The 24,127-nt window shown below is 38.5% G+C and overlaps 1 protein-coding gene across 1 annotated transcript in view; it reads right to left on the reverse strand.

Moving 5' to 3' along the window:
* Positions 1–2,489: 2,489 nt before the first annotated feature.
* The window catches only part of SH3RF1 (SH3 domain containing ring finger 1), a 73,348-nt gene continuing 51,710 nt past the window's right edge, over positions 2,490–24,127 (reverse strand). The window contains exons 6-12 of the mRNA XM_042829810.1: positions 23,949–24,059; positions 16,760–16,911; positions 14,946–15,116; positions 14,541–14,797; positions 10,577–10,935; positions 8,120–8,454; positions 2,490–4,829 (exon numbers count right to left, since the gene is read on the reverse strand). Of these exons, the coding sequence (XP_042685744.1) occupies positions 4,661–4,829; positions 8,120–8,454; positions 10,577–10,935; positions 14,541–14,797; positions 14,946–15,116; positions 16,760–16,911; positions 23,949–24,059 (1,554 nt within the window). The 3' untranslated portion in view covers positions 2,490–4,660. The remainder of the gene's footprint in view (positions 4,830–8,119; positions 8,455–10,576; positions 10,936–14,540; positions 14,798–14,945; positions 15,117–16,759; positions 16,912–23,948; positions 24,060–24,127) is intronic.

The following is a 24,127-nucleotide window of genomic DNA, read 5'->3' on the forward strand; positions in this document are numbered from 1 at the left end:
AAGTTGGTTGCAGAGTGCAGCTGAGTACTGTTCAATTAAATGTGCTAAGAGGAATTTTTTTACAAGCTAGTTGTATCTGTGAGTAACTGAAATCTGGGGCTACTGTTATTGTGTTTAAGTTGTCTTCATCCACTGAGTAGAAACAGCAGAGAAATTAAGAAATGAAAACAGGCTCAGCATCACAGACCTCACAAGATCTCAAAATGTCAGTTCGGCAAATGAGGAAGCCGAGGTTCAAAATACGAGACCTCAGCTTTTTAAGAGCAGCTGCTAACTTCATGGGTCTCAACAAGTTTGTCCTCTAGAAAGTAAGAGGAATTTGGATTACACTGTGGAGTATGACTTCATCATATCCATACTATTCCTAAAGGCAACCCTCATATATCAGTATACCATATAGACAGCATCATAAGCAAACACTACCACTGATGATTAGCAACAACCTGCAACTCCTTGTGTGTTTTTTTGTGGACAGATATTTTTTTTAAAACTTCAGCCAGTACTCAGCACAATACATATTCTCAAAGCACATCCATCAGGTGCTTTTCCTATAATTGAGGAATACAGATACCTAGTTGGGGATTTCAGACATGTTTTGACATCAGAACAATCATGCAGCTCAGCGCAACCAGAATAGTAGTAGCTTTAGACATAGGCAAACAAACACAAGCTTCAGAAACTATGCAAAGATCAAAGGATGCATTTTCACTCTTAAACTTTCAAGTGCCTCTTAATTCCTTTCACAGAGCTGTATTCTGATAACAGAAGTCATATCACAAACAAGTCAGGTAAGGTGCAGGTGCCACATACAGGTCTTCTAACTCCCTCCTCACACTTAACGTCTGGATCCTCATCTTCCACCATCATCATTCTCAGCTCTCATTCTGTATTTCAAGTACACCAGCTGATAAATGATTAAATCATTCAAAAGAAAGATGACACTGGTTTTGCTCAAGCCAGGCTTCAGACAGTTTAAGATTTACCATTACCTGTCTACCACAATAGGAAGAAAGTACTTCATAATGATTTGACATGTACAGGTGTTTGAGAATCATGGTAAGAATCCCCAAAAGATGGGTGCATTAGCACGTCCTGTGAAAACATCACTAATGTACTAATATGTCTGAGAGGCCATACTGCCACAGTTTGTAAAAATAAAGCTTTTTAAATAGACAGAAGGACTCTTCTGTTTCGTTAAGTCAATACGCACCTTAGAACGCTCTTGCTTAAAGCTACTGGACAGAGCCATCCAGTTAAAACTTTTTGCCAGCTCTGTCAAAAAAGCTAGGATGCTCAGAAGCCACGTTCTTGAGCCTATGCAAAGCTACTGGCATCACTATTTTACAGCAGAGATAACAAAGTGAGGGTGAACAGGATTTCAGGCACCTCTGGCAACCCAAGCGTTGAATACGTTAGAATTACTCAGTAAGTGCAACACAAAAGCAAAACAACAATAAAATCCCTCAAACCCAAAGAAAGAGTTTTACTTCTTACCACGATTTTATCCATTTTTATCCTCCTATGGACACATTGATGCCTGATCACAATTCTGGAGGAAAAAAAAGAAAGCTGTTATTCAATCTCCGTTCTCCATTTCTGGCATTGATGTCTCCTCTTGGTTCCAATCCCAAACCCCATATATTTTTTCCCCCATCAGCTACATGTAGACAGGCAAACTCATTTGAATGAAGAAGGTCTAGTTAGGCTTTGGCATTTGACTGCAAACTTCTTCAGGGGAAAAGAGCCTCTTACCACCCAACACTTCTGCCCTCAGACAAAGTCACGTGGCTGCTTGGACCTCAGAGCTGGGGACTCTCCTTCCATGCACACACTACACTAGGCACTTCATCCTCTAGGGAAAGCACTTCTTACCTCCTCTGTGCCTGACACAACAAGACCTAGAGCAAATGAGTCAATCACGATCAGATTGCGATGGAAATCACCTGCATGTTCTGAAACGGCCTGCAGAAATAAGGTAATGGAAAAGATGGGTTCTCTCTAGAATTTTTGCATAACATTCATCATTCCAAACTTCCAACGTTATGGAATCTGAAGACTTCCTCTATGAGCAGAAATATCCCCCTATAAATTGTAGAATAAAGTTCTGGTAATTTTATTATCAAATTCTGAACAAGAAATTGATGTGCACTGTTTGCATACGCATTTCGATTTAGACGTTTGCTAAGAAAATATTTATTACGATTGGAAGTTTAACATATAAATCAAACACTTAACATTCACTGAGCTTCAAACATAGATATAAAATACCTTACAAAAGTTTTTTGTATGGAATTACACAAAGCAAATGCACAGGGTTTCTCTGTTTCGACACTGAATTAATCCCAAGCCAAAACCAAAAAAATTACTCCTAGAAGATCACAAAAAAGGCAGGATAACTGCATTTTGTCATTGCACTGCTATGTAATAAGCCCTTTCTACAAACATTTATTGTTAAAAAAATCAAAACCATATTCCATCTACCAGAACTATTGGATTAACAGCTGATTTTTTAATGACTTTACACCATGAAAATCTATTAACAGAGGTAACTTAGTCGCTTAGTTTAAAATATGGAGAGCAGAAATAGAAAAAAATTAACCTTTAGTAGTCTTTAATATAAAATGCACTACGTTTTTCAAAATAAGACTATTATGACACACTAGTGCCAATTTATGCTGACAAAAGCTGATATCAGCTCCTTCCTAACTAAAAATTTGTTTCACAAAACCTTTATATATTACATGAATATTCAAGTAAACTATTTAAAAATATTAAAAAGCACAAAAACTGAATTATACAGTGTTTCAGAGAGATAATTAACTTGGGAACGCTGTCATGTTCCACTACATATATTTATAGATATATATTTTTTCTTATTTTTAAGACCATCACAATGATACTACGTGAGAATGGCAAAGAATCCTAGTTGTTAACATTTGATATTTTTCAACGTATAGCTTCAAAAAAAAAAAAAAAAAAAAAAAAAAAAAAAAGGATTTCACACAGTGCTGTGTATTTGTTCCTTGCTTTCTACATACTGTGTGACACTGCATCACACTACTGGCTTCCCCCCTTTGTAAAGTGCCGAGTAACAGCCAAATTACACCAAATTTTACTGGAGATGATGGTGCTCAGTGTCTTGCAAAAAAATCACAACTGAACTTCAACAATCCAAAAATGAAAGTGTCAAATCTCTAACAGAACCCTGAAAGGCTAACATTTTCCTTGCAGGCTGCGTTCTTTATATCCATCAGCTGCAAGGAAAGAAAAATATCTTATTAATGATTCAAACACTGGACACTTTCTCTGGTTGGAAGTGAGCTGATCACTAGTTTTGGTCAAGTGGCTTTTGGGAAACTTTCAGAACAAAATAACCCAGTAACAGGTAACTGAAAAGGAAAATGCGAATCATGCACAGCTATTTTACTGCAAGAATTGAGTAACACATGCAAGACAAAGAAAAGGTCAGAACATACCAAAGTAGAAATGATTAAGACGTTAGTAAAATTTTCACAGTGTTTCATACAGCCTTTACATTAACACGAGTGTATCACTTACCACCACTATTGCTCAGACATTGTAAAACACCTCTTGGCCATGCAGAACAGTTTGAGAAGAAAACAACAAATTATACTTCTTAGGCGTTTTTAGACAGTAAGTACAATGTATAATTTTATTTTTATATTCAGTCTTATCAAACAGGTGTTTTCAAGACATTATTCTTCTAAGTACTGGACTTCAACATTCCCTCTAATTTTGTTGGATCCTGAGCACAAAACGCCAAAGAAAAAAAAAAAAAAAGGCCAAATATACAAAGCTAAGCTTTGTTCAAACAGCCCAGTTATTACAAAATCAGAAGGTATGGGGAAACTGTCATTGACGCTCTGAAATTTCTTCCTTCCTAACCTTGAGATTACTCTAACCTTGGGATGGTTGAATTTCAGACAGTTTTTCACGTACATCTTTGCCTCCTGGAAACATTACTCCACTTGTGTGATTTATGAAGGAGTGGAACTAGATTGAAGAACACCAACTGACTTTTTTTTTCCCTCCATTCAAAGAACAGAACGCATTTTTCCCCCAATTGGCAAATTCTATTTGACGCCACATCACCACCATTCAATATTAACTCATGAAACAAGAGACTTACTCCACTGTTAAACACCGCAGGGGAAAAATGTCCAGAGGATAAATGGCAGGCTCTTTATCAGACATAATCGCTTGCTCATAAGGAGAGAATCCAGCTTCCCCTTAGCTATTCTTTCATAAATTAATAATTTGTTAAAATCATAGCCACAAGATTTTTAACTATTACACAAAATTCAAGTTTAAAAAAACAAACAAACAAACAATAAATTAGTTACAGCCTTGTAAACAATTGCTCATTTATGTAACATACGTGGGGAAAAAAGTTCTTCTATATAATAAACCAGACAGTACAAGGCACACATCACACTCAAGAATTGAAAGTGATAAAACCAGCAGATGCCTTCATCTTCTTTGTTTGCTGGTGTAATTGTGCTATAGACACTGTAAAAATATGTATACTTTTGTTTACAGTACAGTCATTCGAAAACATTTCATGACTGTGCTTTCTCTGATAAAACACTTGTGCTACTTTACAGTACGGTGTGATTTGAAGCTTTTGGAATCAATTCTCTCAAATGTTCTCTACAAAGCTGCCAGGGAAAAGGCCAGTTTTTCCATTTCGTTGCAGAGTGCCTTTGAACCAGCCATCCTCACGTTTTTTATGTACAAACACAATGTCACCTTCTTTAAGTTCAAGTTCTGCTTCACTCTGAGGAGGATAGGATACCACAACTCTGTACCTGTTTGACAGGGGGGAAAAAAAAACAAAATTCAGTTGTCTTACTTTTTAAACAATGCCTTGAAAATATCTCTATGCATGTTCAAACTTAACAAGAAACTGTCTAAGACTGTTAAGTATACCTCGGACAGAAGATAATAATAACGTAATGAATTTAAGTTAAAAGCATGCATCTCCTACAATAATTTGTTCTTTAATCTATGACTCCTGTAAAAAATAAACAAAAAAGGCAAGTAACAGGAGAAAACCGTAAGCATGTTTTTGAAGGCAAGTTTGAGACTTCCAGTAGAACAATTCAACTATAATCAAAGCATTCAGAACAGAAATTGAGCATAATTTTTTAACTGTATCTTTAATATGATGTTATCCCAGGGAACGCTCTTAAGGAAGCGTGCACAGAACAAAAATATGTAACAAATAACACCTACTAATTTGCTTTTGGTTTTAATTATTCTTGTTTATCTTAGAGCTTTTCAAGTAAAGAACGCGTGTCATCTTAATTAAACAGCTGCACAATTGGTGTACCACTTCATTAAAAATAAACATTTAAAATAAACATCAAAATAAATGCTTTTTAGAAGCGTTCAGACCAACAATTTCCTTTAGCACTCCGCTGATAAAAATGTATTTTTCCAGTTTTTCACAATAAAATCACTTATCAAATATGATATATATTGTGCATTCAGTACAGGGTTCTAATACTCTTCTATGTTTAGTCTCTTCTATGATGGCTTGAGTTCACATAACCCTAAAATTCACATGTTATAGCTCTATAGACAGTTATGTCAACTTCTTGAAAGTTTTCTGATAATTATCATAGTTGAGCCTCTAGTTACACAGTCACGTCTGCACCTTGAAACTGAATACAATCAACAGGTAACAGCAGAATTCAAAAGCTTCTAAGGTTAGAGATCCTTCAGTGAAGTGCTACTGGACGTGTTGGACAAAAAATAGTTTCTGCTTAAAATCAGAACACTGCACTCATCAAGGTTTTTGTTGTCCTTGTTTTTTAAGACAAAAAACAATGAACTAACCATCTGTTGAAGGCAAAATACTGACTGTAGCTCGATAAGCCCTAATAGCACCAGTTAATTCTGTAACACTGAAATACCACAATATTAAACGACTGCGTTCTTCTTAAGAACACATCATCACAAAAAATGAAGTCTGCCTGCATCTTTAAAAGTGTTCAGAAAAGGGTAGCAGCACTGTGTGAATAGTTACAGTCTCTTGGGAGATCTACGTATAGCAAGTCCTAACTGGGATTTCATCAGTTCTCAAAACAGGACTCAATGAAGATATGAAGCAGAGTGGATGCCAACAGGCAGTCAGTTTAGCTCACGGGAGAAAAGTAAGTATAGTAATGGGAAGCAAACTGCTGGTTTGCTACAAACATCTGCAGCAGCGAGATGAAAGGCAATGCCACCATCTCCCCTTCCTTTGGAGAAATGGCCACAGGTATCAAAGTAATGATCTGCAAATCCATGCCACAAAGAGCCTGTGTACACTCAAATCTGTTAATCCATTTATTCTGTATGAATGGATTGGAGTTTTACTTCTAATTTTCTACAGAACACACACTAAATAGACTGTAAGAAAACTTGGCAATTTACTGAATGGAAAAACAGTGGGATTACAATGAAGAATGTGTTCCTGTGTCTGAAACGAAGGCAAGACTCTGGGGAAAACTCTGTATCAAACAAATATTTTCAAGTGCTTTTCTGAGTTGATTCAGGCACTTCTTATTCATGCACAACATCAGCAGAACATAACTCCTAAATCCTATAGTCGACTTTCAAAACAGAACTTGAATGCTAATAATTATTCTCCAAAGTCAGAGTACTGCTGTGGTTTTTTCCAGACTGTAGCTTGTGACTGGAATTGTGATATGTAAGAGCAGAACAATCTTAGCAGGGGATTTCTCCATTCTTCAGCTCCTTGTGATGTTTCTTGCAAGAATACTTTCCATCCCTCTCCCAAAATGTTAACAGAAGATACAGTGCGTTCTCTATGCATCCCTCCCTAGAACCAGTAACACTGATTCATGTTCACAAGATACACTCTGAAGACAGAACAGAAGATGTAAGTACATAGTCCTATTAAGCAACACAAATAATGTGGCCTAAAGAAACAGAAAAAGTGACAAGAGCACATCAGCAAGAAAAGTATTAAACCCTGAAAAGCACAAAGAGAAACCATACAAAGTTCTGTTTAAATACACTGACGTAATGAATGAACTTGTGGCAGCATTTCTCCACTACTATCACTTCCCTAAATATTAAGGATACGGTTATATTAAAAGGATTTTTTTTCATATATGTTATTATTAGATTAATACAAGTATACAGCATCATTCTCAGTACGTAGTTCCAAGAAATGAGTCTCCATTGGGAAAGTTAAGAATGTATTTTTTGTGAAGATGCAAACAGCTTTATATAAATATTCACTGGTCATACCAGAATTAATTTGATATTATTATCACATTCAAAGCAGAAGAACATACTACTGTGCCAAACTGACTCACGATTTTGTGAAAATAAATTATTTTTAAAGAAAAATCTTGTCTTATTTTTCATCTACAAGTGTCCACTTCAGAAGTTCAGTACGAGATAGAAATTTCCTCAAAGAAAACTACATAGAAACAGTAATAAACATTTAAATAATGTTGAAGGTATGAGAAGTCAAAAGAAAGTAAAAACATACATACTGCCTGGCTCTTAATACATAGACGTAGCTTAAGATCAATGAGACTCGAAGTACAAGGGTTCAACTGCGCACTTCCAGTCTCACTTGTCAAGATGCAGAGGCAACCCAAACAATTCCTATGCAGAGTGCAAAGTAACAAGGAAGTCACGCAGGAAAAGCATCTCTGCAACAGTTTCAGAAATCCTGTATTAATCTGACACAGAGACAAATTACTTATTCAGCATAGATTTGGGTTGGTAGTTAAGTACTGCCAATAATCCTAAACATCTAACCTGATAATCCTCTATGCAAAAGTGTAATGTTGTTGTTTTGCAAAAGAGACCTGTTCTCTCTACCTCAGTTCTCATTCAAGGCTAGATCACTGTATTTTACCATGTATTTACACCACAATTTTAAAAAAGCAAACAAGCATAAATATTAAAGTTGGTTGGAAAGTACATAAAGCACTGTTAGAAGAGCAAACTCAGTTTTTACAAGATCTCCGCATTTTGAACAACTGCTAGCAGTTCCAACATACAGAGAACATCACAGAGTGCAATTTTTTTTTTTTGGTTTGCCTAAATTTGGAGGCTGAGGATAACTTACCTTTCACAGACAAGAGGCCTGGACTCGTTCAAGACCGGACCCAGGGACGAGCAAGGCAGCCGTGGTGGTGGTGCTACGGGAACAGCAGAATCCAGGGAACTCGTTTTCCGCTGCAGCATCTCCTGCGCTGGCCCAGAGACCTCACAGTCAGTGGGACAGGTTCCAGCTCTGCTATGACCTCCTGCTGATGGAAGCTCTGGCCCAACTGCACCTTGCAGGGCTAACTCTGCGGCTGCTTGCTCGACCTCCAAAGTCGGAGATGCTGGAGGTGACAACCGTGGCTTGCGTTTAGTGGATGCTCCAGAAAGCAGTTTCAGCAAACCCTTTTTTTCTTTCTGTAAGCAAAGGGCAGTGCCTCATTTCAGAACAAAGGTAATCTACAAAGAGTTAAAACACTCCCTCCTTACAGATGCCACCTTGTCCAGAAGAGACTTAGTAATGAGGAAATGCTTGATGAAATCATTATAAGAAACAATTACAAAAATCATAAAAAAGAAAATTACTAAAACTGTGAAGAGAAAGACAGTAACTCGTTCAGATCATAAACCAGCTAAGCCCTTTTGCTTAGTTAAGGTAACTTGAGGCTAACCTTAAAAGGCAATGTCAGTGGACCAGAAAGTTGCCTACAAAAGGAGGGAGTCACTAGAGACCCCCAAAGGGGACTCCAAGAAATAAAACGTTTAACTCTCTGTTCCTTCCTAGAAACTTCCATGTTATCTCAGACCAAGCAGGGAGAAAAGTCTGCCCTGAAGGCTGCTGCTTCAATAAGTGTATTTTATTTGTTTTCCTTCAGTAAGGGAAGGCCTTCACGATATTTAGCAAAAATTTGCCACAAGAGGAATGTATTGTGTTCTGCTGCTGTGCTAGAAGGGAGAATTGTAAACATTCTTTTTGCTTGCCCAGACAGGAATCCCTGAAGACTAGGACTCACCCTGAAGAGAATTATTTAAGCTGCTTTTGTGTTTCTTGTTGTGTGTTTTTTTTTTTCTCTAAGGGGTGCGGCAGTGCTTCTCTCACCAACTCCCTGACTAAGTGAATTTAGTGCTTAGGAGAAGTGCCAGATTGTAAGCCCCGAAGACAAAAATAAGCTATAAGCTAACCACAGAAAGAGAAGAGCTCAGCAGTGTGAGACTTTTATTACAGCTTAGGATACAGTGGAATTGGTGAACTGTGAATGAAAAATCCTCTGTCTTATTTCCAAGTCTCCAATAACTTCAAGCTATTTCAGCAAAAAGCTGCTGTCTACAAAATGGGAAAGAAAAAGAGAAACTCAAAGGAATTAGCATAGTCCAAATACATTAGCATCTTTCACCTTTAACTCTAAATCTGTTCTTTAAAAGTCCTTCCTACAGGCACGTTGGTCTGTTTTCAGTGGTTACAACTGAAAGTCATTTTAAAATCAAGTTCTACGTTTCTCCATTCAACAATAACCAACAAAAATAATTAAAAAGTGGGTGAGATGACTGTTACAGCCTATGATTAAAACTTTCAGAAACTTCATTAAGAAGAGTATGTGGGTGAAAAGTAGCATGGTAATGCCTAAAACATTTGAGATCTAAAGGAAGTTGTGGAAAAAAAGAAGAAAAAAGGTTTTAAATACTCTACAACTGCGAAACAAAAATGGCTAGAAATTTGTTAGAATGTTTCTGCCAACAACGTAACATAATGACACTGCTGGACAGTAAAAATGAATTTGGATGTGGAGTAAAGTACTTCAAATGGGAAGGAAAAAAATGGAATTGCCAGACCGACCTTCATTTCATAAAGACAGTTACATGTCTGGTTTTTCAGCTTTCTTTTTTTCCTTCTGCAACAAACACCACTTGTAACACATTTTCCATTACCTGCGTGTCTGCTTAACAAGGAAGAAAAATTCTCTAAGGCTCATTTTTTCCACTCATTTATCCAACCTAAAGGAATACTGATTAACACTAAGTATGAATTTTATTTCATGAGATTGAACTCTTCATGGTCCTGTAAGTTCATCACCTTTTTTTTTTTTGTTTACTCTTTTTTTTCCCCCCCCTCCATTATCACATCAATATATAAGTTTCGAGACACTTACAGCTAACATTTGCTAACCGTGCAGCTTTCTCAGGTATCCAGCAACCTGGCTTCAGGTCCACAATACAAATTATTTAAAATCCCAACAGCCAGTCAGCTCTTCTGAACTTCCACAACTCACCATTTGTCATCCAAATAACAGCATGAACCAGCTACTCTGTTTTAACCCTTCTCCAACGTCTGCTCTGTATTTTATATTCCCGTATTTTTGAATGGCCACGAATGGGCTTGCCTGCAGCTGTAGTCACAAAATGGCTGCCTGAGTTTCAGTGTAAGCCTTGTTAACCTTACAGCGCTGCAATTCAGCAAAGGTAGGAAAAAACCATAGATCTCTAGGAAGCGTGCATGAAGAAAACAGGAGCATTCAAGGGAGTGATCTGATTCTCTACGCACCTTGACATCCTTGTCTGTTTTACTGACAGCAGCACTACCACCAGCTGCTAAAGAGCTCTCTGGAGACGCAGGAGCCACAGGGTGAGTGTTCACAGTTCTCCCGCTTAGATCTCCCTCCAAAGATGAAGCAGCAACGTTGGGAGAATTCAAAGAAGCTGCTGCACATGCCAGTGGGATGGCTGAACGGTTCACATTCACAGCTGTGACATAAGCAGCAGTATTTGGAAGTTGGGACTGGAGCTGCTGGGAGGCAACAGAATGGTGGGGAATGATCACAGCTGCAGGAATAAGGCATGTTTGACTTTGTGCTTGTATGGGTGTGACTGCTGCTGTAGGCCGGTCTTGATTGTGTACAGCAACTAGAACAAAAGTATAACATGAGAGAGTTAAACTTTGCACAAGGCATGCAAAAAAATGAGGTACTGTCACTGCCTTGCAACTAGTTGATTTTAAAACAAAGTTTTCTTCCTACTGTATCACTTGCATTTATATTACCATAACATCCTACACAGCATCAAATTTATCTCCACCTAACAGTGGAGCAGCATATGCCTAATCATCCACTTGCACCAGTATGCCACAGCAAGCTTAACAGCACTGCAGCTATTGAGGACACGTCCAAGCTGCTAAGCAAAGTACTTCACATGCAAAGAAGCATTTTCACAAGAGCTAGATAAATATTGCCTGGAATTTATTTGTTCCTTATTATACGCTGCGTAGTTGTCAGGGCACATAAAACAATGCAGAAAGAAACACTCCTTTACAGAAGCTGCTAGAAATATAATGGGATTGTTTTCCCTAAACAAAATCCACAACAGACTCAGTGGGTCTTTCAAACAGTAAGCACAGTGGCAATTACTGCTATGAGTGGTTTTTCTGAGAACATGTGCTATTGTCTCTTGGGATGTTTAAATATAGAAATGGATTTACTCATATCCCTGGTGAATTAAAAGCAACATTGACACTGAAACTTGGAGAGCAGCATAGGGATGAAAATATTAACCTGGGCTGCAGCCCAGCTGCAAAGCACAGATCTCTACATGAGTTTATCCTTCCCATAAAGCAACATGGCTTGTTACAGTAATACTGTCAAGAATACATGCTTTAGCTCACTTAAACAGGTTGGACATCTCTGTACCACCGGGTGGTATGAAGGGCAGACATCTCAGCTGTAGAGTACAAAGCTAAATGCAGCATTCCATTGTTGCACAGGGTCTGTCCTTCAAATATGCTGAAACTCAACATCTAGCCAAGGGTGAACCCTCTGGTATGGTGCATGCACTGCTCAAATATACCAATTCATTTTGATTTTTCAGATACTAATTAGAGTTTCAGGCTTGTTACAGAAGTAATATCCTGGAACCAAGCCTCTATTGCTTTCCTCTCTTCAGTCTCCCCTCTACAAATTCCCCTGGCAGATCGCACCAACAGTGTATTAGAGAAGACTGACACAGTTCTGAAGTTTGATGCAACAATACTACAGTAGGTATTATATCCAATTACTGCCTCTGAGATAAGAAACAAGTTCTTTCTCAAAAAGAAAGCAGCACTAAATGCTATGTACACTTTTTGATGTGATGTCTCCCACCATATCAGATCTTTTTAAGTATCATAAACATTTCAAAAAAGATGATAAGAACACAGGCCAGCGTAAAACCTAAAGCGGCTTTGATTATTAAAAAAAAGTACAAAACAAAAAAAAAAAACCCAAGAAGAAATCCAACAATTATTAACTACCTTCTGTTTGTAAGATGAAGCCAGTTTTCCTGCAAGTACCTGCTGTTCTGCAAGCTATGTCTATGCTTGCATGCAATCAATGGAGTGGAAGTACGGAATTGCTTTTTGGCTTTGTTTTCTGAACTGTAACAGAAACCACAGGTAGGCATCTGAAGCCCCTCTATTTCCATACAGTTCAACCTTTAATGAAACAGATATGATGTACGTTTCCTTCCCAGTTCCTTTCAGAGAAGGAAAACAAACTCCTCACACACTGCTTGTCTTCAGTGGCACTAAGATAATTTGAAGAACAATCCCCAAAAACCTAAGTTAAACAGAAACTAAGGAGAGCCCTACGAATTGCAGCATTAGCCTGTGAAGACTCATCAAGAGAGTAATACTCAGACAGCAGAAGTTCAAGACGATCACATTTCAGATGCTGACTACATAGTTCTCTCTAACATTTGAATATAACGCAGCTATTATTGCTTCAGTTCCAGTTAAACAGGCCTTTAAAAGGAACAGATCTAAAGCTGTGTCTGAACAGTATACTTCTACATCACAAGCCAGTGTTAAAATTCCCAATGAAGAGAGTCCTGCTGCTCTGAATTTTCCATTTGGGACCTGAGAAGTTGGTGGGGAATATGCTGTCATGTTTTCCAGCTCAATAAACTGTAAGAACTTACTCATCTTGACAAGCATCAAGATGCAGAGACAGAAAAGTCTTTGGAGCCCACAGGAGCTTTCTTTTTTGCACAGTCACTTGCAAGCTTCTAGAGAGATTGAAAGGATTTCAAGTAGGAACCACCTGTGCCTGAGAGGCAAGAAAGCATGTTTTGCTTAGTTTCTCTTACTGCCTGCCAATAGCACCTGGTGTTCTCTTTTTTTTTTTTTAATCTAAAAGTAAAGATTGAGGTTGTAACAAAGGATTATTACATCTGTTCCAAACTAAGATCAGACTGTAGGAAGATGGGCCAATTAAGAAAATACAGTATCTGAAGACATACACATGGATCCTGCCTTCAAAAACAGACCCAGTGCTGATATCTGAGCGTATGTAAGAAGTCTGGGGAGCTGCATGACTCTTAAAGAAGGATGGGTTCTACAAGTTTGTGGATTGAGAGCATAAGGAGCAATAATCCTTAAACTGATAACAGATTATACCATTTGCAAGTCCTTTTCTCTTCTGCTCTGACAACTAGAATCTAGTGAATAAAAAAAAAGAAAAACAACACTAAAATATTTCCATTCATGACTCTTTCAGCCAGGAGACCTTAGAGCCTGAAAGATGGAACACCAGGATAGTTTTCAGTGGAAGCCGATTTTGTGTTTAGGGGTTTTGTTTTTAATTGTTGTTTTTTGACTTCTAAACAAAAGAAAAAAAATCCAACAACTGAAACAGATTAGAATCTAGCTGCGTGCTATTTTCTCAACTTGGCAAATCCACAGTGGAACAACACAAAAACTCCTGATAACAGCATTATCGATCTTTTAAGATCAGGGTTTCAATAATCACAAGGTAAGTTTCACTATCACATGACCTGTCCTGTACATAAAAGACAGAGTAATACCTATCACAAATACTGAATTTTATGTCATAGATGGTGTGCATCTTGAAGCCAGTACAGTCCTAAGGGTTTCAGAGTCAAAGCTGAACCAAGTTACAGTCAATTGCAGACAACAAACTAAAAAGCCTAAGAACCAATGCTGAGCCCTGAGAAAAAAAAATTCTAGACATCTTCAAAGATAATCAGTGAATTTAAAAGTGCTGCTGACGTACAGTACTATGAAGTTATGTAATCATCTGTACACTGTTAACATGAAAAATACGCAATGACTCTTATTCTTATCGTTTTTATTACCACATCAACTTGCATATGAGCAGGCGAGATCACATAATGCCTCCATTCCAGGTACCACTGGAATAGAAAAGTAATTCCAACTAAAGCACCTCTATATAAGTACCTCTATATAAGTTTCCAACAGGAGGATTATGTATGTGCATATAATTGACTGGAAGAGAGTAATAAAAGATTCAAAAATTCAGAGAGTTACACTGGAATTGTAGAGAATATTCAGCTCTGTGAGACTACTTAAAAAATGCTTAAGAAACCCAACATATCCATACACATCCTGACTCAAGTCACCTGCTCAGACAGATCCTACGGACTGTCTACCACAAAGATACTACTGCACATACAAAACTATTTGCTCAATTGTTTTTTTTTTTTTTTTTTTTTTTTTTTACCTGTTCTAACTGCGTTGCGAGCCTGGTTGACTGTCATTTGTCCTGTCACGTGCATAAGGACCTTGGTTTGCGGGCTAGTTTGGATATGTGCTGCAGAAACCACAGCTGTGGGTACGGTGCTGGAGTTCACTGCCACACCGTTCCCCTGGAGCTTCTGAGATGTCCCACCAGCACTGGAAGGGCTGACAGTCACCACTCGTCCTGTTTGACCAGCAGTAGACATGGGAACTTTCGTTTGTGATGCACTTGTCACTGTCCTGTCAAAATTTAACAACAAAATACTGAAACACAAGGCACACCGACACTCATCTGCAGCTCCGCCAGTAGCTAGCGTTACGATTAAATACACAATCATTTTAGACCTGAAACCAGAAGAACTATTTAGACACCCATTTAAAAGCATACCTCGTAGCTGGAGCCACGTAGTTGCCAGGAAAAACACCAATCTTGCTCGTATGCATGGAAGTTCCCTTGAACCAGCCATCTTGACAGCGTTCAAATACCAAGAACATTTCTCCCTTCCGCAGTTCCAGTTCATCCTCTTTTCGAGGGGTATAAGGGTATATAGCAACATATCTGAAAGACAGCAAAGTAGAGGGAGCTCTTAAAATTACAACAGTTAAGAACATCACTTGCGTTTCTGAACCAGAGAGAGTTCAGAGTCAGAAATGAGAAGATGTGGTAGAAGAGGCTAGGTGATAGTTGATCCATCACATTGTTGCAATATTAAAGGAGAAGTCTGACAATATCGCTGGAAGCAGTGACCATTAAAAAATATTCTCCTAATTGCACCTTACTGTAACGTACATTACTTCCAGTAAGAATGAGCACTTTCTTCATTTAGTGTTCTTAATTAAATGTGTTGATCAGCTGCAGATCCCACCAAAACCCACCTCTCTCACTACACCTGGTTCTAATACATGACATGTTAAGTTTCACAAGAACTTGACATTCATAGGTAAGTTAGCTAGCAGTTATTAACCTTTCACAGCTTTTTTTTTTTTCCTTGCAAAGCAGCATTACTACATAAAACAACACAACTTAAATCACAATGAGAGTTGAGAAATGTTCTACTTTTTTTTTTTTTTCCTTCTTCTCCTTTTTAGAGAAAGATATTTGTGGAAAACTGTGTCTCAAGCCCTGTAATGAACCTCGGCAGGAAAGCAAATGATGTGCTTTAATTGGTGTTCATTAACTTCCCTTTTAGTTAAATCACTGCAAATTTCATTAGTGTCCTCAAATAAAGCAATCCTTTGAAGATGGAGGATGGGAATAAATGAGATGGAACTTGATTAACAGCACTAAGCAATAATGATCCACAAGGAGCAGTGTTAAAAATGCTTGACACCAAAGAAAAAGCCCAAATCCAGATGCACCTGCTACACACGATGGGTATTCCTTTGGACAGGAAGGAAACCTGGTGCAACAATAAAAACCAACACAGGACAATAGAGATCCTTGCATAACTCAAATGTGTCTTATCAGATGGCTCAACCACTCCTTGATTTTGTCCTTCGGTTTTTTTCTTCCTTTTCTTATTCTCCAAACTGCATACAGTGAAGTTTCCAAGCAAGATGTTGTCACGAGTACATGTTAATATACAAAATATTTTCAACCAGAAGGATCATACACACTTGCTTACAGAAGCGTGAAAACAATGTTAACTAGCAGCTTTCTGCCTTCATTTCCAACTGACACCCAGTAATTAACTGAACCGTAGAATCCTCAATCAAATTTCAATTGCAACTTACACAAGCAGACTGACAATGACTTGCTAATGTAAGAGACTAAACGAGGAACAGTATTTCACTGTTTTAGCATGAATTATTCCATACGAGAACAGTCTTTTCATTCCACTCGTAACAGAAAACTTTGAATAAATTCACTCCACTATTTGCCACTTGCAAGCTAGACAGTCTTCATCACTAACTTCAAGATTCATTCATATTCTGCATGAGAAATGCTTTATATTTTTGAAGTGAAGTTTGTTTTTTTTTTCTTTTAAGCAAATGGCATCAGCTGGTATTTACTTATGACATGAACAATACTCTGTACTCAGGCCATCTGAGGATATCACCATTATGCTTTTGTTTGAAGTAGTATGTGTGGCTTCTGGGGATTTCAGCAGAACATAACCAGTCGACATGAGGTAATTACAAAATAAAGTCACTGATCACACTGCATTTTTCTGTTTGGCAGAATGTTTCCATTTTACTTACACACTGGGACGAGTCTGTGGTCTTAAATGTGCCATTTGGTCAGCTGATCCTGACGCAGACCTTTGAATTACACCTGCAGGCTGAGGTCCAGAAGAGGCTGATGCAACAACTGCAGCAGACAGAGGTGGAGGTGGAAGAGGGGGATTCATATTCTGATATTTTGAGGGGAAAACGAAAAAGGAAAAAATAAATTCAGCAAACAAGCAGTATTTTTTTCAACTGATTCAACTCATCAAACACAAGTATGATACGCGAAGGAAGCAAAAAAACAAAAAAACCAGTCAAGTTCAACATTCCACTGCCTGCTGGTGAAATACAGAGTTTCAATTGCCTACGTTTTGCTTTTTCAAGTTTACATCTTGAAGTCTTGGCAGCTAATTAAGCAAGGACGAGTGATCTAGAAGAAAAAAAACTGAAGGCATTGTTTCTAACTATAACATCTTTTAGGATAGGACTCAATGGAAATTCAGAGGCCTTCCAGGAGGCTGATTTTGCATCCTACTGCTGACTGTACTTCAAAACATTACTGCTTTTGTAACCTGAAGCTGAAACGTAATACTCTATTTGAGAGCAGTGCACCCCAAACCACCCCTTTGGGGGAAAATTTCTTTTGATGTATGGGTAACAAAAAGCAAGCACAACATGAGATCATAGCCACTGAGCTATTGTTACTGCTTTCACTTATTCTTCTAGTTTAAAGGGTTAGCTTTTGAAATTCGGTATTATTGAGATTGGTAATCTTTAGCAAACACTCCAGTAAAAAGGCAAAGCTCCTTTCCAGGCAGATATTAACAGGGGTTCTGCCTACAGGATTCTATGCCTTTTGAGACTCAATGGCGTAATTGTTACCTTCTGCTCTATAAAGCCTCAGACAATTCTTCAGGAGCTTGTGTACTGACACTCCTGGGAAAATTATCTCAGAAAAGCAGAACTTTTCTTTTCTCCTTCCAAAAATAATTGTTTGTATTGCAACAAGCAAATAAAGAAATCTCACATATTTCATAATGTAAAGCAGAACTCATTTCATACATGATCTCGGACTTAAATCGATCTTTAATGCTCCAATTTGTGCTGACTGAGATCTAAAAAAAAAAAAAAAAGCCCACAAAAGTAGAAATTCACAAAATGTACTGAAACGCTGCCTGGCTCATTCAGTACATCTGCATATAAATGCATTGAAAGTAATTTTAATTCCCCTCAACCAACCTACATCTAAAAGCTTGTTGTTTTCCTAAACAAAAAGGTACAGACTAAGTAGCTCTACACTGAGGGATTAGTACCTCACTGCATTGTGTGAGCATTAATAAAAAGATGACAACATAAGACTAGAACAGAGAATCACAGAATCACAAGGTTGGAAACGACCTGCAAGATCATCTAGTCCAACCACCCTCCCATTCCTATTAGTACCACAAGCAAATCAAGACACAGTGAAGTATTACGTGATCAAATGGTACAAAACCTAGAGAAGACTGATCGTCTCTTACAGCAACCATAGTTTCTGTCAAATTTATGCTTAATTGGATATGAATAGAAAGGTAAACTGCAAAATACTTTACATTATTTTTCTAATCCTGCATTATTTTTCTTTTTTTTTTTTTTAAACCAGACCAACTGTATCCAAAACAAAGGAGCTGTGGAAAATAACTGTGAACGTTGATACTAACAACTTTTACAAGAGCTGCAGATACACTTGCTTCACATTCCAGACTCCCACCCATTTAATATTTGTAAAATATCTTCCATCGTGAAATACTAGCATTTCTCTTTTCATTGCTTCACAGCAGAATTTCCTCTGCCAATCAGCTTCAGCAAACATCATATGTGAATCCGAATTGATCGTAAGCAACTAGCTTTTAGGCAACTGTATAAAACCATATGAATTCTAACCTTTTTTGGGGAATGCAGATTCAGTTACACATGGTGGAATCTGTAAATGCACATTAGAGTTGATCAGCTGGAAATTCAAGTTCTCTACAGAGAGAGCAGTGAGGTGCTGGAACAGCTGCCAAGAGAGATTGTGATGCCCGGTCCCTGGAGGTGTTCAAGTGTGTCAAGGTCAGGTTGGATGGGGCCCTGGGCAGCCTGGGCTGGTATTAAATGTGGAGATTGGTGGCTCTGCATGTTGCAGGGAGTTGGAGATTCATCTTCCTTGAGGTCCCTTCCAACCCTGGCCATTCCGTGAAATGTTTACACCTATCCATGCACCAAGGCATGGCTATTTCATACTTCCTGCATCTCTAACACTGTAACTGCTGGGTGTTGTACTAATCAGATCACATATTACAGACAGAATTTTTAGCAGCAATAAAGGCACATTCCCAGCTCCATTTTATTTTGCTCCATTCTCCTCCCCATGTCTAGTACTACGGTAATGAAACCTGCAATGAGCCACAGCCCAATTAAGCCCCTAAAGACTGGGCAAATACTCAGAAATTTAATTTAGACTACCTGATAGGCTTTAGAAGACAACAGCTTCTCTGCTGGCACTGCTACAGCTTAATAAAATGGGCCCAAATGCTCTAGTTAAGTTCTCAGTAAGTTTTCCAACACTTAGCTATTTTTGCAGCTATTGAGAAACATGCCTACCTTCATTCAGCACAAGCTAGTTTTGATGGTCTCCACGGTCAGCATTTTGTGAAAGAATATACGCAAGTCCCAAATGATATAATAAAATGCATTTCTCAAAATAATTTTAACTATTTTTTATATCAGGCAGTTGAGTTTGTAACAAAAACAAAGCTTTCTCCAATATCTCTTCAGGCAGCCAACGTACTTTCAGCATAAAATGGCATCTTTCATACATGTCTGAAGCATGATGATTGTTTCTTAATTGTAATATGGAACACTATATAATTTGATAATCATGTTAAAAATTTCAAATTGTACTTTTAAGTATTCTAGAAACTCACACATACTACTAATTTTAAATATATTTAGGCTTCATTCCCCTATCGGTCAGCTGCAGACCAGCAATCAGCTCACCAAAAGAAAAACACAAGGCAAAGCAGAGGAAAAAATAATAATTAACTAACTTCACTCCCACAAGGCATAGGAAAAAATATGCAACTCACAAAATCCCCTCAGAGCTAACAAAATAAGGCTCGTGTTTCACAAAACTTCTGAACTACGCATTATCAAGAGCAGGCCTCTCGTATAAAACATCATTTCTTTCAGCTGCTTCCTCTTAGCAGCACAAGTTAGTTTGACTATTTGTTGGTTTAAACTCAGACAGTTCTTGTTTAAACCTCCTCCTGACGTACACTGCTGAATCAGCTGGAACCACAGGAAGGAGAGTTGTAAGTCATCCGTTTACGATAACTCTCACAGCTTGTGTCTCATCACTAACAGATCAGACTATCTTATGCACTTCAGCACAGAAGGGCAATTTTTGTGTGGGTGGGTGAGAGAACAAACAGAACCAGAAAGAGGGATTCTTTTAAATTTTATAAGCCTTCAGTATGTAAACTAATGTAAATCATCTAAATATAGACCATCTATTTTGCATATAGTACTATTTCAAACATAATATATTTAACTTCAATAGTTAGGAGTGTGGATATCTGGGCAACTACAGTCCAAAACACACTCCACAGATCAAGAGAATATAACAGACAGAATGAAAAGATGTTAAGCTATCTGTTGTCTGTTTTTCTTACGCTGCTTATGAATGTAACGAACTTAGCTGTGGTGTATTTCATCTCTTTCTTCTGTATCACAGCCTGAGTCACATAATTTCCATAACATTGCTTTCTGGCAAAGACTATGGCAACTGGATCTCCTCCATTAGATAACTGCCTTATAAACTACATCCAGGAGCTCCCTCCCAAGTCAATGTGGCTTACATAACTGCATGTGCCTATTTTTACCCAACAACTATTGAACTTAACATCTGCTATAAATATCTTACAAAGAACTTCAAACATACTAATTGCTTGCAAGGTTCAAAAACACCAGTAGCCGAGAAGAAAAGACCAATTAATGTCTCTACTAAGGACAAAGCTGTAGTTTGAAGTTCCAGAGAACATTGTAAGCGATAGTATCAATCAAAAGCCTCAGCTAGGAGAAGTTTGTCTCAGTTCACAGCTTCTTCAATTTCAAAGAACCAAACCTCAAAATGAGATTTCATGCTGCTGGCAAAAGAACTAGTTTAATGCTGTAAAATAAAACTTCTACCACAGGCTTTCTTAATGCATATAAAAATGTGCTGATGAGATCCATGCAGCAGACAGCTTATGAGGCCATTCAACACAAGCACTCAACTGTTATTTGTGTCAGTTTTGGCTACAACTTCGTAACATACAACTCATACAACTTCTGGTACCAAGTATCATCTGCAACAGGGAACAAAATACAAGGAATGCAATTGGCATCTTCTAAACTACTGTAAAAAGCAACACGGTAACCTGAAGTGTCATCCTGTAATTGTAAGCAGATACAAGAGTCACAGATTTGGAGGCTAGGAAGTCATCTCAACCATCTTAGTAAGAATGACTTTTTACCTAAGCAAGACAGGTAAGAACATCTTCTCTAAAATAATCCGCATCTGTCTCACCGAAGTTAAGAGCGGGGTGTAAAGACATTTCGGCCTAACCTAAATCTCCCCCCTTTCTTTCCCTTGTCCTGTCACTATCAGACCGTGCAAGCAGTTGGGTCTCCCTCCTATTTATAATGTCCCTACAAACACAGGAAGGCTGCAGCAAGGAGCCTTCTTGGAGCCTTCTGTTCACCAGGTTGAAAGAGCCCAGCTCCCTCAGCCTGTCTTCACTGCACATCCAAACAACATCCCTGTACTCTTGGTGTAAGCACCACATCCAAATGGTTTTTGAACACACCCAGGGATGGTGACTCAACCACCTCCCGGGGGAGCCTGTTCAAGCACTTAACAACTCTTTCCGCAAAGCTTTTCCCCATAGCCAACCTAAACCTCCCCTGTGCAATTTGAGGCCAGTTCAAGATCCTGACTGCCCTATGCCAGGCCCATACTCATTGAGATCATAGACTCACTCAATGTGTGGTCTCTGTAGCCCAAATTACCTTCAATAATAACCTCTTTAAGAACCTCTCCTGCATTGGTGAGCACCTGGCCCACTGTCCACTAATGCTTCACCTCCGGTTGGTCTGTCTAGTATCTAGACCAGGATGTTATGCTTAATGGACTCCAGGAATCTCCTCGAATGCTTTCTAGCTCGCTGTGTTGCTTTCCCAGCAGACATCTAGGAAGCTGAAATCACCCATCATGACGAGAGCCTGCAAGCACAATGCCTCCTGTATCTAAAGCACAAAGGCCTCATCAACAGGCTCCCCCTGATCAGGTGGACTGCTTCTATTGCCCGGACCCTAATTTTAACCCACAGGCTCTCAACCTGGTTGTGGCTGTCTCTGAGGCAGCTCTTTGCAGCCTATCCGCTGCTTAACACAGAGGAAAAATCCCCTACCCCCCCACCCTGCCTATCCCTTCTGAAAAGCTCGCAGCCCTCAATCATAGTATTCCAGCTGTGTGATTCTTCCCATCACATTTCTATGAGAGCAATTAGGTCATAGTTTTCTAATTGCACTGTGGTATCCATATCCTCTTGCTTATTTACCACGCATTGGTACAGAGGCACTTCAGCTGGGCTGTAAGCCACATTACCTTCTTGCAGTAGTCTTCCCAAATTCCTCTGGGACAAAGCTGAGGTTCTCCCCTGCTACTTGCCAAAAGTGACAGTGCTCACTGGCTTCTCTTTCACACAGAAGAACATCCCTCTCCTAACCAAATCTAGTTTAATTACAGAAAAGCTTCCTGTTTATCTCTGGTTGTGAATTACACACATGCTTTCCTGTTTCTTCCTTCTCCCTTTATTTGAGCTCAGCACGAAGCAAAACAAGTTGCATCAAATGGCTTACTCTCAAAGAACAATCAATTACTTTAAATAGTGTCAGAAACACCAAAACCATCGACAGGTACAATATCCAATAAAATCATATTCATGCAAAAGAGAAATGCTCCTCATTCCATTCCAGCCCTCCAGCTGTTTGAATAATGTTCATAAATGAAGAGAAAAGGAGGGGAAGCTTTTACTCAAGCTAAAAAAGTACCAAAGCAAGACGACTCAGGCCAATCACTAGAATATCATATCATACAGCACAATTATTCTGGAGCTTAAAATTACTGCTCAAAACGTTAAGGAGGGTGTTTTCAGAGGGGAAAAAGTATGTAAAGGGAAAATATCATGACTTCCTATCAGAGCTGTTCTGCATAGTTCTAAAATTAAAGTAAGTTTCTGAAGCAAGTGGAAAAGATGAACTTCAGTCAAATCACCTAGTACCACCTACAGGAAAAGAACAATCTGACCATAGCCTGAGCTGTAAGCCTGTATTCTAACCATGCTGAAATCTAGTTAAGAAATGGAACATGATGTACAGAAGGTTATTGACTTTTTAAAAGGGTGGTGGAGAATAATTTAGCTTCTCAATGGGAATTATATGCCTAATTGGAAACAAAACCAGGAACCCAGTTATCACAAAGAGAAAGCATCACTGCAGGATACAGGACAATCCTGTGGCAAAGGTTCGCTCCATGTTGCATTTAGCACTGTAATTTAATTCCTATGGGTACTGATGGTGAGATTGCTTTTGAACAAGCTTACGCAACTAAAGCACCCAAGGTAGTTTAATGACTTTGCACCAACACTAAAATAAAGTGTTTTTCCACTCTGGTATCCAGTTAAGAACTACTGATTCTTAATAACTGATTCTTATTTTCCACTAAGAGGAAAAAAAAAACCTTCTGATAGAAAATTTGACATTCTGCTTTAGATCCTTTCTAACCCATCCTCGCCAAAACTGAGCATCTTGCTCACAAATCAAATCAATATCCTATGCTTGCAGCAAATACATTAACTAGAACTGTATTCTGCCTAACATGAGTATCAACCATGTATTTGCCCAGTGCTTGCAGGTATTTTCAGGCGATGGGATCAAAGAAGTTTAACAGATTGAGGAAAACTAGAGAAATTGATGGGGACCACATGATGCAAAAATTATTTTATTGAAAATGTTTCTGCTGTACTTGATACTATCATCTGACATAGATCACCATCATAAGACCATTCTTTCAAATCAGTGTATCAGAACTCCAGGAAGAAAAGTGACTGTACAGACCAAAGCTGTATGAGATGTGTGAGATTCCTTAAACAGTACTTACACCAAGAGCAGCTTGGTAGGTAACTTCTGACGGGAAGGTAAATGAAGGCCCTGTTGTGACTGGGCTGCTAGGGGGTGGAGTCACAATCAGCCCTGTAGTACCGATATGAACCTGTTGGGGAAAAAAAAAAGCAAACCAAGAACAACAGAGTCAGTTCTGATTAACTTTATGGGAACAGT

This window comes from Centrocercus urophasianus, unplaced genomic scaffold, assembly GCF_019232065.1.
Source record: "Centrocercus urophasianus isolate 14NV4802_14NV808 unplaced genomic scaffold, USGS_Curo_1.0 seq_32, whole genome shotgun sequence".
In the NCBI taxonomy this organism is placed as follows: domain Eukaryota; kingdom Metazoa; phylum Chordata; class Aves; order Galliformes; family Phasianidae; genus Centrocercus; species Centrocercus urophasianus.